The 16680-nt window shown below is 44.8% G+C and overlaps 1 protein-coding gene across 6 annotated transcripts in view; it reads right to left on the reverse strand.

Annotated features, from left to right (window-relative positions):
• The window catches only part of EBF1 (EBF transcription factor 1), a 376035-nt gene extending 365629 nt beyond the window's left edge, over positions 1-10406 (reverse strand). For all 6 annotated transcript variants that reach the window (XM_081317698.1, XM_081317695.1, XM_081317697.1 and 3 more), the window contains exons 1-4: positions 9221-10406; positions 7232-7388; positions 6717-6780; positions 5746-5801 (exon numbers count right to left, since the gene is read on the reverse strand). In XM_081317698.1, the coding sequence (XP_081173824.1) occupies positions 5746-5801; positions 6717-6780; positions 7232-7388; positions 9221-9354 (411 nt within the window). In that variant the 5' untranslated portion in view covers positions 9355-10406. The remainder of the gene's footprint in view (positions 1-5745; positions 5802-6716; positions 6781-7231; positions 7389-9220) is intronic.
• Between the last annotated feature and the right edge of the window lie 6274 nt (positions 10407-16680).

Raw genomic sequence — 16680 nt, forward strand, 5'->3', positions numbered from 1 at the left:
TGCAATGAGAGTTTAATATGGGGAGCAATAAAGTATGCCCATATTGGGATCTAAAATATATGATGATTCTTGTTCAGCAGCACTAAACCAAAAGGTGCTAATTATTGCTTCCATTCTCCTCCTCTAACATGCCAGCCTGCTCATCAACAGGAATTCATGTGAATTAAATAAATTTCTCCCTTTCCCTCCCCCTCCTTCCCAGCCCAGCTCCACTAATATGTTCATTTTGAATGCTTCTCAAACATTCACAGGGAAACAACTCTAGCGTAAATATCCCAGAACAAATGGCTGTATATTATACAGGAGGGAGCAGTTGGAAGCCAGACTGGGAATGCACTGAGCCATCTGGCCCAGGCAGTCTCTCCAAAATCCTCAGCTTTGTTTTCACCCCCAGACTCCAAACAACACATTTTCCACTGTGTTGAGTTTACATTTTCCCAAACACTCAGGTCCTGAGCATACATGTAAATGTCAAGCTTCGCATTCTTCTCAGAGAAGGAAATTGAAATCACCTGCACTTCCTGCTCTTGAAGCAAAAGGATTCAAGTCACTGAAAAAAAACAAAAAACAAAAAAACCCACCACCCTGGCTTGCCTCACCGCACAAGAGCGTTGGGCTCCACAGCTCAGATCCCGAGGAGCTGTTTTCTGAGCGGATTCCTATTTTCCTCACAATCGTGCCATTTGCAATTCACTGAACAGAGTGGGGGATTCAGTATCTGTGCACTCAGGCACAACAGCTCGATCAATTTAGGTAAAAAGCAGTATTGTATCTGCATCCCTGCTGTAAATGACATAGCATAGAGGGTTTGAAGTGTCAGAGATGACATGATAGAGCATCTTTGACTGCCTCACATGTTAGAAAGAAGAACATTTTGAAATCAGCTGGATTTATGTCTGTGTTTAGGCTGTGTTGGAGGGAAATCTGATATGGTATTTTGAAGAAAAACAAAAGAATCAGTGAGTGGTCTTGACGAGATTTCTGCCTTCGCGTTATTCCAGTGCTGAGTTGGCAAGGAAGCTATTGATCTACAAAAGTGATACTTTGGTTCACACAACCATTAAAATTTCACTCACTCTGATCCAGGTTTAAGAAAAAGAGCACATCTACAAAGACAGAGTTTACACCCAATAAGCCTGAATGATCTTTCTCACAATGACAAAACTATCTGTTTTGTCTGAAATCCCAGTCAAAATTTTCTTCTGAGCTGAACTTGACTTCTAGAGATATCACAGATACATACTTGACAGCAATGCAAAACGTATTTCTTTCAAGAAATGGCAGCCATGAAAATCTATACTGTATGAATGCAGAAATGGTTTGCTGTTGCCTTCTTTTGAATTTTTTTGTTAACTTCACAATCTAGCCCACTACTATTTTGAGATTTCTAGTTTTCCCCTGCACATTCCCTCTCAGCTTCTCAAGCTAAGGCAAACTGATTCCAGTTTCCTGTATAACAGTGTTTTTCAAACTTGGCAACTTTAAAATGTATGGACCTCAACTCCCAGCATATTGGTTGAAGAATTCTGGGAGTTGAAGTCTACACATCTTTAAAAATGCTAAGCTTGAAAAATACTGCTATATAACATCAATGGTTGCATTCAAACACAGCAAGATTTTCCAAGAGAATTATTTCCAGGTCTCTTCCCTAAAAGTAGTTTGCTGCAAAGATACTGACAATGTTTGTATAATATTCTTGGCTCCCCAGAACTCATTGTTTAGATAGCAGCTTCTCAAGCACAGCATTTTTCCATGATTTTCTTACAAACCACCACAACTACAGTATCAGGCAAACAGAACAAAGAAAATAAATAAATAACACAACAGGAATGTAGCTCAACCATAAATGAAAAAGTAGATGAAAATACTTTAGAAAGAAGAAATATATATATATCCAGATAGGGGAAAATATTAATTTACAAAATCAGGTGGTTTCATGATTCACTTACCTAATTTGTGGCATAGGCCTCTGACATCACCACTACAAATTTAAAAAATAAAAACTAGTCCTTCCCTTTTACACAGGCCAGGGCCCTTTGTTCATATATCCCTAGAGGCCCCTAAGAGCCCTGCCTATCTTAATCTGGCTGAATGTAAGTATGAAAACCATTAAAGTTGCACATGAAACAGTGAGTATGATCTCAAAATGTTGTTGCTGATGACAGGTCACTTGCCAATACCATGCCACTAAAACCTGCCAGCTCCCGTCACCATTTCATTGACCCACCACCTCTCCATTCCAATTTGTGCCAAGATTCAGGTACTAGTATACCCTTCCTCTATGACGTTGGACAATATATAAAGTGCATTACAGTAAAAATTGAAAAAGCATCTACCCAAGCTGCATACAACTTAATTCCAAGCAGAAAGTTACTTAAGATTCTTCAAATATTCCTTGCATTCTGTTTTAAAGCCTAAGTGGCAACTTTACAATTGGACAATTGTGAACAATTCAGCAGACTCCTTGACCTGCCTTACAGATATTTCATTAACAAGGATAGAAGTTTCAAGATCTCCAGAGTATCTGAGTTTACAAAAAAAACAAGTTTTTTTGCTTTCTGGAAACATTAACATATCATAACACAAAGCTCCCTGATATAACCAGAAATTAACTTTTTTTTTACAAAATACATATAATAATATGACAATGACAACTAAGCTCATACATTTAGTAAAAATACAAAGAACATTTTTATCTGTTGGCTTGGAATTCTTATCAGCCACTTCTCAATAAGGAATTTTAATCTTTTTTTAAAAAAAAATTGTATTACTCAGCTCTGGATTTTATTCTCTAAAACCGTTATTCTGCAATCTTGTTCTGCTACCCCTTCCCCCTTTCCCCAAATCAATAATTATTCCTAACGTTAGGGCTAAATGTAAAACGTTTTAAAGTAAAAGGCCAGTTGCCATTAAGTGGATAATAGTTTGTATCTGAATTCCAACTGAGCTCTGGCAGTGGTTTGATCTTGTGGAAACAGTAGCACCATGTTCCTGTTTTACTTTACCAGAAAAAATCTGCAGGTGAATTGACAACCATCCAGTCATAAAATGCTAGTAAACAGGTGTTTTAAAACTATGGTAGGCCAAATCATGACTTTCTACAGAGAAATGCAATCTTGAAAGGAAAAAAAAACATTAACTCTTGAATGACTACAATTTTGAAAATGGCTCAATTATAATTCCTTTTTTTTAAAAAAAGGGTTATGCAATTACACTCATACACGAAACAGCGAGAGGTCCTCTTTAAATACAAATGTATAAATTATTGTCATTATTGGTGCAGCTTTTAAGATTTGTGGTTTAAGGACTGGAGTTGTTCTGCTGTCTGTTCTTATAGATGTATTCCAAAAGAGTTTCTTACTAGTTTTACTAAATGTTAGAATTGCAAGTGCTCCATTTTTTCCTTTTCTTTTCCCTTCTATTGTAAGACAGCCATCAATAGCAGGAAAAGATGTTTCATGAGCATCAAAGACAGTGTTCTAAACCAAACTCAACACTTTGACCTTTCTGGTTTGGTGTCAGAAAGCTACCAAAAACAAATGAAAGTTTAGAAGGCAGAATTCTGAAATACCCAAAACCTGGTTTGTGACCATGTGTGTGAATGCAGCAAGCAAAAGAAAAAAAAAGAAAAATATCACTCCATTTGTATTTTTTAAAAAAAAAATCTGAATCAGATAAAATCACATGAATTATTTAATAACTTTCAGAACATTAACCTGAACTTAAACAAATCTGATCTCAAAAAAAAATTAAAAATGATCAAATCTTATAAAAACATGAAATGTTCTTAATTAAAAAAAAAGATACACTGTGCAACAATACTTGGATTCAAAGGAATAAAATGATCTCCTTTAGTTCAATATTTTACTGGATTGTCTAGAGGTGTAGAGGGTTTTTGTTTTTTTGTTTTAATATGAAACCACAATTGTAGGGCGCCGAGAGTGAGCGTGCAATAAAAACGCCATAATGAAAATTAGGCTGTATCAAAGGCAGAGCTTTTCCAATCACAAAACGACTCTGGAGCATTTAAGTTTCTGAAATAAGCGTTTATCATCCCTGACACATCTCACCGCAAATCTACCGAGATGTTAAGATCCTTCCCCTAAAATACTTAACCCAGGAATTACAAAGGAGTAAATAAATACCGTACGTCTTTATTTATTTAATTATCTACTCTCGGCACGTTAGGTGGCTACGGTATCGCTTGGCAAGGGCGGGGGGGGGGGAAGGCGTTGGTTGCTTGTCCTGTGTTTCTTTTCCATCTCTTTTCGATCTTATCATTAAAATGGGGGGGTGGGTGGGGGAGGGGGGAGGAGAGAGAAAGAGAGAGAATTCTGTGATCTGGGAGCCTTCCGGGGAATCAGAAGCTGTTATTTATTTATTTATTTATTTATTTATTTATTTATTTATTTATTTATTTATTTATTTATTTGGTAAACAGCTACCGTGTCTAATTAAACCTTAGGAAGGGGAGGGGAGGAGCGAGAGGAGGTAAGGCAGGCAAAATTAATACCGTTTGCCCCAGAGTAATTTCTCCTTGCGCGCCCGCGCGCGCGCGCAGTGTAATCGGATCTCAGCTGCTGCTGCTGCTGCTGCTTGGCCCTCGCCCACTGAAGGGGGCTTGGCGAGAGCCACGGTGATCCTATACCTTTAAGACCGCGGTTGGTTCACCCCGCCCTGGCTCCTGGCCAATCTAAAACCGAGCACGGGAGGCGCTTCCCCTAAGCTCCGCCAAGGTCCAATTCAGCCAGGGCTACCGCCTCAACTGAGTGAGTCGCTCAAGGCGATAAATCAATGCAAATGCACACGGCTGTGTTTTTGTTGTTGTTGTTGTTGTGTGTGTGTGTTTTTTTTTAAAGAGTCGATTTGAGTAACGATCCGCTAGGAGGAAAGCTTCGTTCCTCTCCTCTCGCCTCGACTCGCTGCACGGGTGTTTGTTTTTTTTTTGGTGTTTTTTTTTTTGCATCCATCGTCCGAGATTTGCAAGGAGGCTGGGAATTTGGAGGGGCTGGGAAACCTCTAGATGAAACTGGGAAGGAAGAGGGGGGTGGGTAGGTGGGTAGGTGGGGAGCCCTTTCTCCCCGACCGAAGAGGAGGCGGTTCTGAAAACTCTGCAGCTTCTTTTTCTCTCTTTGCAAGCGAAAAGGGAATTGCGGGGAGGGGGGGGCGGAGTGTTGGTCCAAACTCTGAACCCTGCGGTTTAGTAACGGCGCTTAAGGCTGAAATCCTGCTCAGAAATACTTGGCAAGGACACCTTTGAAAACAAATCCCGCCAAACCTGGCGAGAACCGAACGGGACGGGGAGCCGAACGGGGTCTAAGGGAGGGAAGGAGGAGAAACGACCCGATCGAACTTCCCTCGGACTTCGCGAGTGCGCCCGCTCGCCCGCCCTAATCTGAGTTGTCAGCAAGCTGGATTTTCCAACGGGAAGAAGGCCGGGATAAAAGGAGGCAACCACCCGCCTTTTGGTCTTCGCTTTCCTTCTCAGCCTGACTACTCGGCCGCGGCCGGCCCGGCCTTCGCCTAGAGATCCCGGTGCAATCCAGATTTCGCGGCTCCCTAACAAAACCGACCGCACCGCGCCTTCCACCACTCTCAAGCTCCTTCCAAGCCGGCCTTTCGCTTTCCAGTGCACAACTCCCTAAACGCCTCCGCCTCCAAAGTCTCCCACTCCCCTCCGCGACCACCTCGGCTTTCTTCCACGTCGATCATTTCACAAGAAAGCGAAGGGAAAGCAAGACTTACTTGTTTTGTCATGGAGTCGATTAAACGGACATAAAAATCTTGTTCGGTTCTTATCCCTGGAAGCCGGAATGGGGAGAAGGGGGGGAGGGGCGAGAGAGGGAGAGAGAAAAGAACAATTAAGCGAAAGAACGAAAGACAAAAACTGACAAAGCTCCTTCTTCTTCTTTTTTCTTCTTCTTTTTCCCCTAAACTTGCCAGTTACTTTGGAGTCCCGAACTACGGGAGAAGGTCTTGAAAGTTGGAAACACGTAATAATACCTCTCCATCATCTCAAAGCTAATCGTAAATATATTTATTCAGAGTCAATAAAGGGTCAAAACAGATCCGCCTTGCTTTCTCTAGTCGTCTGCCCCCCACCCCCAACCCCACCCCCAGGATCTCTCATTTAACTGGAAGGGAAAACGAGGCGATCCTTTTGCCCACACCAGACTTAGTGCACCCTAATCGATTGGACGAAGGTGAGCCTTTGCTCCCAATTTGGGGGGTCGGGAGAAGGGCAAGAGAGAAAAATTGTTATCCAGGTGAAGGGGCACATCCTGTTTCATTTGGATTTCCAAATGCAAGCAAAATATTGGTTCCGGCAAATCTTGAAAGCATCACGGGACTATATAGGTGTTGGGCTTCTTCCTTCTTTTTTCTTTTTTTTTTGGGGGGGGGGAGCTGCTTAAGGTCGGTGGGCTACCTTTGGAGAATCATTCGAGAAGAACGAGGCGCTGTCCGAGAAATTCTGCTCAGGTTTAAAACAGCTATTCGGCCCTGTTGCTGCTGTTGCTTCTGTTTTTTAAAAGACAACCGCGACGGAGATTTCGCTCGCCCTGTCCCTTAGCTAATGCACCCCGAGCCCGGTGGGGCAAGCCTCCCCTCTCCCCTTTCCCTTCTCTTCCAGGGGAAAACAGACGTACTGAACGAAGCAATTCCCTGGAGATTTAAAGCCGCCCGGAGCTGTCAAGCATAGGCAGAACAAGGCTCACCGTTACTATAGAGAAGCTGCAGCCGGTAATGGATCCCGTTGTTGGTCTTTTCGCTGTTGGCTTCCTGAAGCGAAAGGACACACAAGTATTAGGAGCAGGATCAGCAACCGGAGCAGCAAGGCGCTCCTAAAGAGCCCTAAATCCCGGCCTCGTCGCGGGCTGCTACTTATTTCTTTACTGCCGCCCCCCACTCCCCTCCAGGTCGGGACAGTAGTCAAAGGGGGTTGAGTTCAACCCAATATGTTCTGGGTATGGATAGAAGGGCCAAGAGCAGGTTGGAAAAGTGCCGGGAAGGGAAACACTTAGAGACCGAGCCGGGGGGGGGGGGGGAGTCAAAAGTTGGCAGTTTGCTGGGCGGGGGTCGGCCAAGTATGAGTTTGAAGCGATCCCGCAGAGGCCGGGTTCTCTTCTCTAGGATGGGCCCGCGCAGGAAGAGAGGGCTCCGGAGTACACGGAAATCTCTTATCTGCTGACACGCGAGCGCGCGCAGAGCGCCCGTTCACACATACACTTACTTTCTCCTTCTCCACGAAGCCCACGAAGGCGGTGCGCTCGATCTCCACGGGCTGCCCCTGCCGATCGTACAACGCCAGCACGAAGTGGAAGAAGTTCGATTTCCGCAAGTTGGAAGGCGGCTGCTTCTCGAAATGAGCCCGGGCCAGGCCAACCCCGCTGCGGCCAAAGAGACCGAATTAGGCGCGCTTGCTTCGTCCCAGCCCTGCTGCTCCCCTAGCCGAGAGATTTCCCATTCGCAAGCCGGGTCGAGTCCAGCGAAAAGATACACTAGTACGAGTACTTGATGCTACGAGTCCTAGCATCAAGCGAGCTGCTCGGTTCAACAAGCGGGGTCCTCCTAGTCAGGTCCCTAAGCCTGGGTCAATTTCATGCTGGGGGAGGAGGGGGCAAGGCCTCCCCCGCCTGCTCCCCAAGCTCTAAGGAAGAAATGAAACGGGTGATTCTTCCATCACAGGGGAGAAACGGAGCTCCGCAGGAACTCCCGGCCTCGGCAAGCCCGAAGCAACCGCTGCCTTTGCGAACCGCGAGAACCGTCCCTGGCAAATCAGCCCGGGAGGAAAAGAGGCCTTTAGCTCTTTTTTCTTTAGCTTTTTCTTTCCGACCCCTTCACTGCAGCCTGAATTAGCAAGCCAAAATTGCCGGCTGTTCGAATTGCCCCGGGGGATGCTCCCGCTGCCTACCCAAGGCCACGCTTTCGCAGGTCGGGTCACTGCGGCCTCAGCTGTCACTTAACTCCGCCTGATGCCCGAAGCGCTACTCTCGCTCGCAGGAAGACCCTCTCGGATTCCAACCCCGTTCTCGCCCGGGCAGGAAACATCCCTACAAAACTTTCCCATAATTTCACGTCGGCTTTGTCCCCCGCACCACTTTCCCTTCCCGAGCAGAAGAGGCGGGGGACGGAGGGAGGGACGGAGGGATCCAGCCGAGCGGGACCGATGTCTTCGCGACCTGTCAAGGACCTGTCAAGGATCCCAGCCGCCCGGTTCAAATTGAGGCCCTGGCTTCAACCCCAGAAAAACTGGAGTTTGGGAGTAAGCATCGAGCGGAGGACAGTCGAACTTAGTTCTCCGGAGCTCTGGGCTGGAAGTGGCTGGAAAGTTGAAAAGGTCCCGGGCGTACCTTTCTTGAAAGGAACCACTGGAGGGAAGGGACTGGCTTCTTGTCGACGAGCAAAAATATATTATAGAGCATCCACAAGCAAGCAAGGTTGTTGCGAAAGTGACAGGACACGTTGCCATCGACGTTTGTTAGTTGCAACTTAAAAAGAAGGGAGGTTTTAGGAGAAGGGGGAAAATATGTACCGGTTCGGAATTGAGAAATTAATCCGAGAGGGAGGGAGGGAGGGAGAGAGAAAGAGAGAGAGAGAAATGGGGAACGGCATCGGCAGCCTAATTTTGCTTTTTAATGTGAGTATCGGAAGGGTCAACATATTTGGGGGTGATTCCTAAATGGGAAACTCCATAGTCTTTGGGATGGGGAAAAGAAGAGATGGGGGAGAGAGAGAGAGAGAGAGAGAGAGAGAAAGAAAGAAAGAAAGAAAGAAAGAAAGAAAGAAAGAAAGAAAGAAAGAAAGAAAGAAAGAAAGAAAGAAAGAAGAGGCAAAGAAAGAAAAAGGCAAAGAGAAAGAGAGAGAAAGAGAGAGAGAAAGAAAGAAAAGAGAGAGAGAGAGAGAGAGAGAGAGAGAGAGAGAGAGAGAGAGAGAGAGAGAGAGAGAAAGAGAGAGAGAGAGAGAGAGAGAGAGAAAGAAAGAAAGAAAGAAAGGAAGGAAGGAAGGAAGGAAGGAAGGAAGGAAGGAAGGAAGGAAGGAAGGAAGGAAGGTAGGTTGGTTCAGCGGCTACTCGGGCCCTGAGATTAAAAAGTCATTTGGGGTCAAGGTATCGCCGGGAAGCACTGCCCACCAGCTACAGACCTGAGGCTGACTGGACCGCTGGATTTTCGAGTCAGGGAAGGAAGGCGAAGGAAGGGATGCTGCCGCGAGCTCTACCTACCTCTGCGCCGCGGTGTTTGCATCCAGGACGCCGGCTCCCTGCATCCAAGTCCTGACCGCGTTCATGCCGGCGCCCAGGGGCTCTTCCTTCATGCTGCTTCCACTCCTTTGAATACTTTCCTGAATCCCAAACATGAATTAAAGACAACCAAAACCCTCCCTTCTTCTTGAAAAAAAAAGTAGGAAAAGCAAGGAAAAACAAAAATGCAAAACACAGCCACAACGCAGGGTGTTGACAAGAAGAAAAGCGCGGAGCGGGCCGGGGTTTTCGTTTCACTCCCCCTCTTTCTTTCTTTTTCTTTCTTTCTTTCTTTCTTTCTTTCTTTCTTTCTTTCTTTCTTTCTTTCTTTCTTTCTTTCTTTCTTTCTTTCTTTCTTTCTTTCTTTCTTTCTTTCTTTCTTTCTTTCTTTCTCTGGAACGGCTGCTGAATCAAAGCAAATCAGAGAAAATCAAACACAGACATTGAAGGGATGGGGGGGGGAGAAGAGAAAAAGAAGAGGGGGGGGTGAATCCAAAGGGTTACAAAAATCTCCCCCCGGCTGCGGATGCTCTAGCGGGTGCCTGACAAGCTTCTTGTTTGGAGGGGTGGGCGCGAGACACCGGGCGGCCTCTTCCTCCTCTTCCTCCTCCTCCTCTTTTTCTTGAAAAAAATCAGAATATGGGTTTTCTTCTTGGCTGGCTGGCCGGGATCGCGCAAGAAGTGGCAGGACGTTGCCGGCGGCGTCCCTTCCGTGCTGAAGTCCTCCCCCCTTTTGGATCGCCGAAGAAAGAAGGCAGTTTAAGAAACAATAGGTTCCACCGGCGCTGCTGCGGCGGCGGCGGCGGCTGTAGTGGCGGCGGCGGCGGCGGCGGCGGCGCCCTTGGCTACATCAAGTGTCATTTTCCAGTGACAAGAAAGCGGCAACTTTGCGATCCGTCCTCGGCGGGTCTCCTTCTCTTGCAGGGCTTTCCCTCCGGCCAAAGACTGGCGCTCGCCCTTTCTCTCTCTCTCTCTGGCTTCTTCTTCGCCCCCTCTCCAGCCTTCCTCCAACAGCGCAGGAAGAAGCTTAGCTGGCTACTGGGGAGCCCGAGAGAGAGAGAGCGAGCGAGAGAGAGAGAGAGAGAGAGAGAGAGACGGGCAGAGGAAGACACGCGGCGCGCGTACGCCAGGAAAGGTAAGCGCACCCCCCTGGGTGGATTGAGATCCTCTTGGCTTCCTTTCCCACCCACCCCCTGCTCCCTCCTCCCGGTTTAAATCGGAGCGGTTCGCAGGCTTTCTCAATGGAATCTACTTCGACTCTCCCCGCAGCTAAACACGAGCACACCAGCCCCAGTGGGCAGGGGGCGGCGCCCTGAGGGCCGGAGCCCGCCCCTTTCCTACATTTGCATAGCGTCATCACTTCCTCGGGGGCCCCTCCACGCCCACCAATCGCCGCGGAGGAAAGCCGAGCCGCCGCCGACGCCGCGGACGGCCCCAGGGACACGCCCCCCTCATTAGCATGTCCCAACCTCCCCGCCCCCTTTCGCCGGGGGAAGACCCGGAGAAAGTTGCGACGGAAGGCGCGGGAAGGCGACGGTGCGCTCCGCCAGCCTGCAGGGAGAGAAAAAAAAAAACAAACAAACAACGGCGGGAGACGAACGGGGAGATCCGCGCGGGCGAGGAAGAGCTGATGGGCAGCAGCGATGCGGGCCGCCGGGAGGAGGTCGAGCAGGAGCCTGGGGCCCACGTGCTGGAAAGGGAGCCGCCCGAGCCGTCTTTCGGGCGGTTCTTGTTCTTCCTAGTGGGAGCGGAGCGAAGAAGAAAAGAAGGAAAAAAAGTTTTACGCGGGGGTTGAGGATCGGGCGCTTCGAGTTGCCCGACCCAAAGCCGAGGCCGGAAAGAAACGCCAGAGAAAGGCGGCAAGGACGGGGGTGGGGGGGAGTCTCTGGAGAGCTTGGGAGGGTTGAGAGCCGAGGATTTTGCTGCCCGCGTGGGAATTTCGATCTCCACGCGCCCTCCCCTGCGCCCTCCAAGACAGGATCGTCCGATAGTCTAAAGATGATTCAGAATAACAGCAACAGGGATAATAATAATAATAATAATAATAATAATAATAATAATAATAATAATAATAATAATAATAATAATAATAATAATAATAATAATAATAATAATAATAATAATAATAATAATAATAATCCCAACGAAACACAAAGCCTTTAATTAATTAAAGCGTTTCAAGACGCACAGCTGTCACCCACTAGGCCAGATTTCTTTTGCAGCGGCAGAGAGACAACCTGACCTTCCTTCCTGCAGACGGTGATCTGAACCCGTTTTTCACGATCTGGAGATTAATGTACTTTTTTATTTTTAATTCGCCACCCGAAGAAGTCAGAAAGCACAGATGGGCAATCCTCTCCACGTAGAGGGCACTGTATGAAGCCTGTTTAAAACACCGGATTGTTTTGTTGGTTAAGGGAAAAAAAACATCAACTCGGTACTTTGAAGTTATTGCCACAAGGATCTTGCAATGCTTTTGATTTTAAAAAAATAATAGCGCTCTCTTTCTTCTTTCCCAACCCACGCACGCGATGCCCAATCTCCATGCAGAAAGTCGCTTCCTGTCACGGAGTAGATCTTTATTTGAAAGAGATTTCAGAAATAATAATAATAACGAACCATAATAATAAGTTAAAGAACTGGCAGCTGTGACTTCACATTGTTTTGAACAGAGAATAATAATATGCTCTCCATCGTCTTTAGCAATAACAGAGGACTATGTGATTACTCTAAAAATTGACTTTTTCAGTCCTTTGCTGATTTTGCGCTCGGAGGTGCGCGACTGGCGCGAGGAGGGCTCTTCCCGCCGGAAAAGTGTTTCCCCTCGGGGAAAAAAACCGATTTTCTGACCAGGGGATCGTCCTTCTGTTCTTCCTAGGCGAAACGATCGAGTTGAAAGATAGAAATGAGAGGGGCTGAAAACTCTATGCCCTGTTTTTTGCTTGCTTGCTTGCTTGCTTTCAAAAAACGCGGGAAGAAAAGTACTAAAATCAATCCACGCCAAAATAAATCGATTTGCGAAGTTCTTTTCCAGACTCCCTTTCTTTTCGGCAAACTCTCTCAAGTCCCGTAGCCCCTCTCGCGTACCCTCCCCACGCGACGCAAAAACGTCCCGCGGGGCGCATTCGTGCCCTGCCACCTGGAGTCTGCGCCCCCATCACGCCACCTCACTTCGGTCTCGCTTGCCAAAACCATAATCTACCGCGCCTTTTTGTTGTTGTTGCCGATTATTTGCCGTGGGATCTTATCCCTCCGCCCCCACTCCCGACACACAAAACTTTCCTTTTATTTGTGTTTCCTAAAGAGAAAGGGCGAAAAGGTGCTAATAAAGCGGGGTTCCATGCTTTTGGCCCGCGTAGTCATCCCCTCAACAAGCTTTTTAATTTCGTCGGATAAATCAAAGTAAATCCACAAATCGGCAGGAAACTGCTGTCAGGTCAGGACTGCTTTTTTTTTCTCCTTCCAATTAAACCCGATTGGGGTTGCGTTGTTGGAAACTCTTTAAAAAAACTAACAGGATGGATGCACTTCAGACTTACAGGCTCCGCAACGTGTATTTGTTTTTACTCTGATCCTAACATCCCGTAACCAGAACCTGGCGCAAAATGGCATCCTCTAAATTTTAAGTGGGAGAATTGAACGGAGCGCACAGATATTCCACTGAAAGAATCTCTTATTTCTCCAAGTATTATTAATTTTCAATAATATTATCTAACGTGGGAGGAGAAACATGGTTGCCAATCCAAGCGGTCAGAAATCCTCTGCAATCTATTCTAGATCACTTACAGATGTAACATTAGAACCAAATATGCTTTTTTTGTCTCTCTTGTTCTGTTAATTCTCGTCGCAGGAGAAAATCGGTACTGCGAGAGAAGAAGCTATAATAACTTAATTTGGGACAGTTTGTATTCTCTCTTCTGGGTGTGCAATACTATAAATCTCTTACGTGGATTACATCTGTAACGTTTATATTTCTGCTGAAAGAAAAAGGTGATCATGGGAGAAGCACTAGCTGCGCTGTATTGTATCTCTAGAAGAAAGTTAACTGAGATTTTATTTCCCTCTTAAAGTAGATGCTCTTGAATCTAAACTGTTCACAAAGCAGATAAAGAACCACTCATACAGACATACAGATACGATTTTGCTGGTTTCAGAGGGACTGTAGCAAGCAGGAGTACCGTTCAACATGTGTTTCTGTTTGCATATCTTTTAAGAACAGTAATGTCCACATCACTTTACATTTAAAATCCTGTAAGTTAAAGATCTCTAAGCACAAGCCTTCAGATTCATTCTTGTCATTTTTTTGCCCGTAAGAGATGAAAGTCTGTAAATGTCAGCAAAAGATTTGGAGAACAACTACCGGTTGGGCATATTGGAGATCAAGGCTATCTAATTAGATAATACCTAGCTGGTGTCATGGCACGTGTTTGGATTGTATTTTATCCAGCAAAGGTGTACAATCTCTTTTGCAAATTTTGAACGTTTAGTGTGCACTACTTAGTGCCCATAATAGCAGACAGTGATTAACCCCTTGGGTCTCTGCACATTCTCTAGTTAACTCAAATTAATCACAACACATGGAGAGCTTATTTCTCCAATAGGGTAGCAGGTTTCAAATTTGCCTGTAAAAGCATATGTCAGCAAATGTTAACATATTGCATTTAGTTGAGCTCTACTTCTGATGACTTTACAAACACATTCATGTATTCTTTTTTTGACAATATTGTGCAAGTGGAGCATCACTGCCTTCTTACAGGCTGTCTCTGTCCCTTGGTCTACTAGCCCAGAGATTCTCTCATTCAAATACTTATCAGATCCAGCTTGCTCAGCATTTTAAAAATTGGTCAAGGTCATTTAGGTGCTGCTCTGAACTGCATGATCATAGTTACTGGGTTGTGAAGGAAAAGCACTCCATGATTATTTTAAGGCACTGATCCTAGTCTCCTAAATCTAAATCCTTTCCACTTTTCCTTTGCAAATATTCCTCAAGTGCTTTCTGAATACTTGAAAATTTGGAAGTTATCATCCATTGTTTATTTTTTTTTATTAGAAATCCAATGATATTTCATTCCAGCCAGACATTATTTGAACTGTCCACATAGGGTTCATCATTCATTTGTATTTGATTGTACTGATATAGTCTTGCAGAAAATTCAACTGTCAAAAAATGCATTCCACAACATCTGCTAGGAAACAGAAGATTCTCAGAAATGTGTCCATGCAGTTCATATGGGACTTCATCTTTCTGCAGGTTGTGAATGTTGCAATGTAAGCTTACTACTACTGAGTAGTTCTTTTTACTGCTGTTCTTTTTACTGAAGCTTCGTCCCCATCCCCTCTTGGTCTCAAAAGATTTCAGGGTTCCAAGAAAGGAGGCTTGAAAACTGTATTACTGGAAACCACTGAATAATTATTCAAAGTCTTAAATGGGGGGGGGGGAAACAGCCCTGTGGTAGTATATCACATGTGACATGAACATGTAAAGCCATTCTAAAATGTGAAAGCATTGATGAAAAATATATCTTGCCATACTGTAGATAAGATTTGCTCAGTATCAAGCTCTAATCAGTAGCTTTGGGAAAACAGTGGCTCTAATATAGAGCTTGCCAAAATCAAAATGATCAGGAGTTACAATGATCTTAAAACATTCCTATTACAGATGGAAAAAAAAATTCCATTCAAGCTGGCCACCTGTATTTTACCTTATTTTTTCCTCTTCAAGCTTATTCAGAAATGCAGTGTTTCTCATCTCATAAAGCAAAACTCTAGCAACAGTTGGTAGGCTCTGATTATTTGAGTTTTTAGTCCAGCTCCACTCTTTAGATTTTTTTTTATTATTATTACTTTCAAGGCTCTACTCTTGAAATGAGAGAGGGCAAAGCAACCCTAGATGAGCCCTGGATGAAATACATATTCCCATTTGGATAGCTAATGCACATACCGTATTGTGCATCGTCTTGCTACAGCCCTATGAAATCTTTCCCTCCCACCATATTTAATGCTATCATTTTCAGCCTCCGTGTTTCAATTCTGAGATACACTTGACAATGGAAAGCAATTTGCACCTATCCCAGTGGTTTATTTTCCCAGGGCTCCACATATGCCCACCGAAGGAGCAAGCAACAGATAAATGCAGCACTTGGATCAATACCATGATCTGGTTGGCAATTCCTGCTCTTCAGATCTATTCCTATGGCCAAGGGAATAGTACCCTGTCTTAATGCTGTTAGGATGGTCATGTTACCAAGTACAGATTGTGCTCCGCTCTGTCTTGGTGGGCAGTGGCATTACAACTTTTGTTTGCTCTCTGCTGATTTTCTTTCCCTGAATCAGTTCTTTGGCTGACCAGAAAACAGAACTTTATCTTTAAAATCCAAGAAATGATGTTGATTGATTATATATGTAATTGTTTGTTTGTGTGTGTGTGTGTGTGTGTGTGTAGGTATATATATAGAGATATATATCTTATAGATAGAGATAGACATAGAAATACCAATACCTATCAAAAATAGTGCCATAAAAAACAGAATAGAAACACAAGTTAAGATAGGCAAGAAATGGTAAGTGAGTACCTGTCCAGCCTAGATGACTTCAAATCACCAGGACCAGATGGATTACACCACAAGGAACTGGTAGATGTGATCTCAGAACCACTGAACTATATTTTTCAAAGATCCTGGAGCACTGGGGAACTACCAGAGGACTGGAAAAGAGCTGATGTAGTTCCCATCTTCAAAAAAAGGAAAAAAATGGATCCAGAAAATTACAGACCTATCAGCCTGACCTCAATACCTGGGAAGATTCTGGAAATCAGAATTAAACAATGAATCAGCAAGCACCTAGAAGCAAACAAAATCATTATTAAAACCAACATGGGTTTGTCAAAAACAGATTGTGCCAGACAAATCTTATTGCATTCTTTGACCAAGTGACAAAATTAGTGGATCAGAGGAATGCTGTGGATATAATTTACTTGGACTTCAGTAAGGCATTTGATAAAATAGATCACAAACTACTATTTGATAAGATAGAAAAATGTGGGTTAGACAACACCATCACCACCAGATGAATTCGTAGCTGGCTGACCGGCCGTACGCAGCGTGTGGTCCTCAATGGAATGACATCTACATGGAGGGAGGTATGTAGTGGGGTGACCCAGGGCTCTGTTCTTGGCCCAGTGCTCTTCAACATCTTCATCAACGATTTGGACGAGGGGATAGATGGGGAACTCATCAAATTTGCAGATGACACCAAGCTGGCAGGAATAGCCAACACTCAGAAGACAGGCTAAAGATACAAGAGGATCTGGACAGACTTGAACATTGGGTGCTATCTAACAAAATGAAAGTCAATGGTGAAAAAAGTAAGGTTCTACATTTAGGCAAGAAAAATGTACAGGTATAGTGTAGGGGGTACCTTGCTCAATAGTAGTAACTGTGAGA

This window comes from Vipera berus, assembly GCF_964194415.1.
Source record: "Vipera berus genome assembly, chromosome: 2".
NCBI lineage: Eukaryota > Metazoa > Chordata > Lepidosauria > Squamata > Viperidae > Vipera > Vipera berus.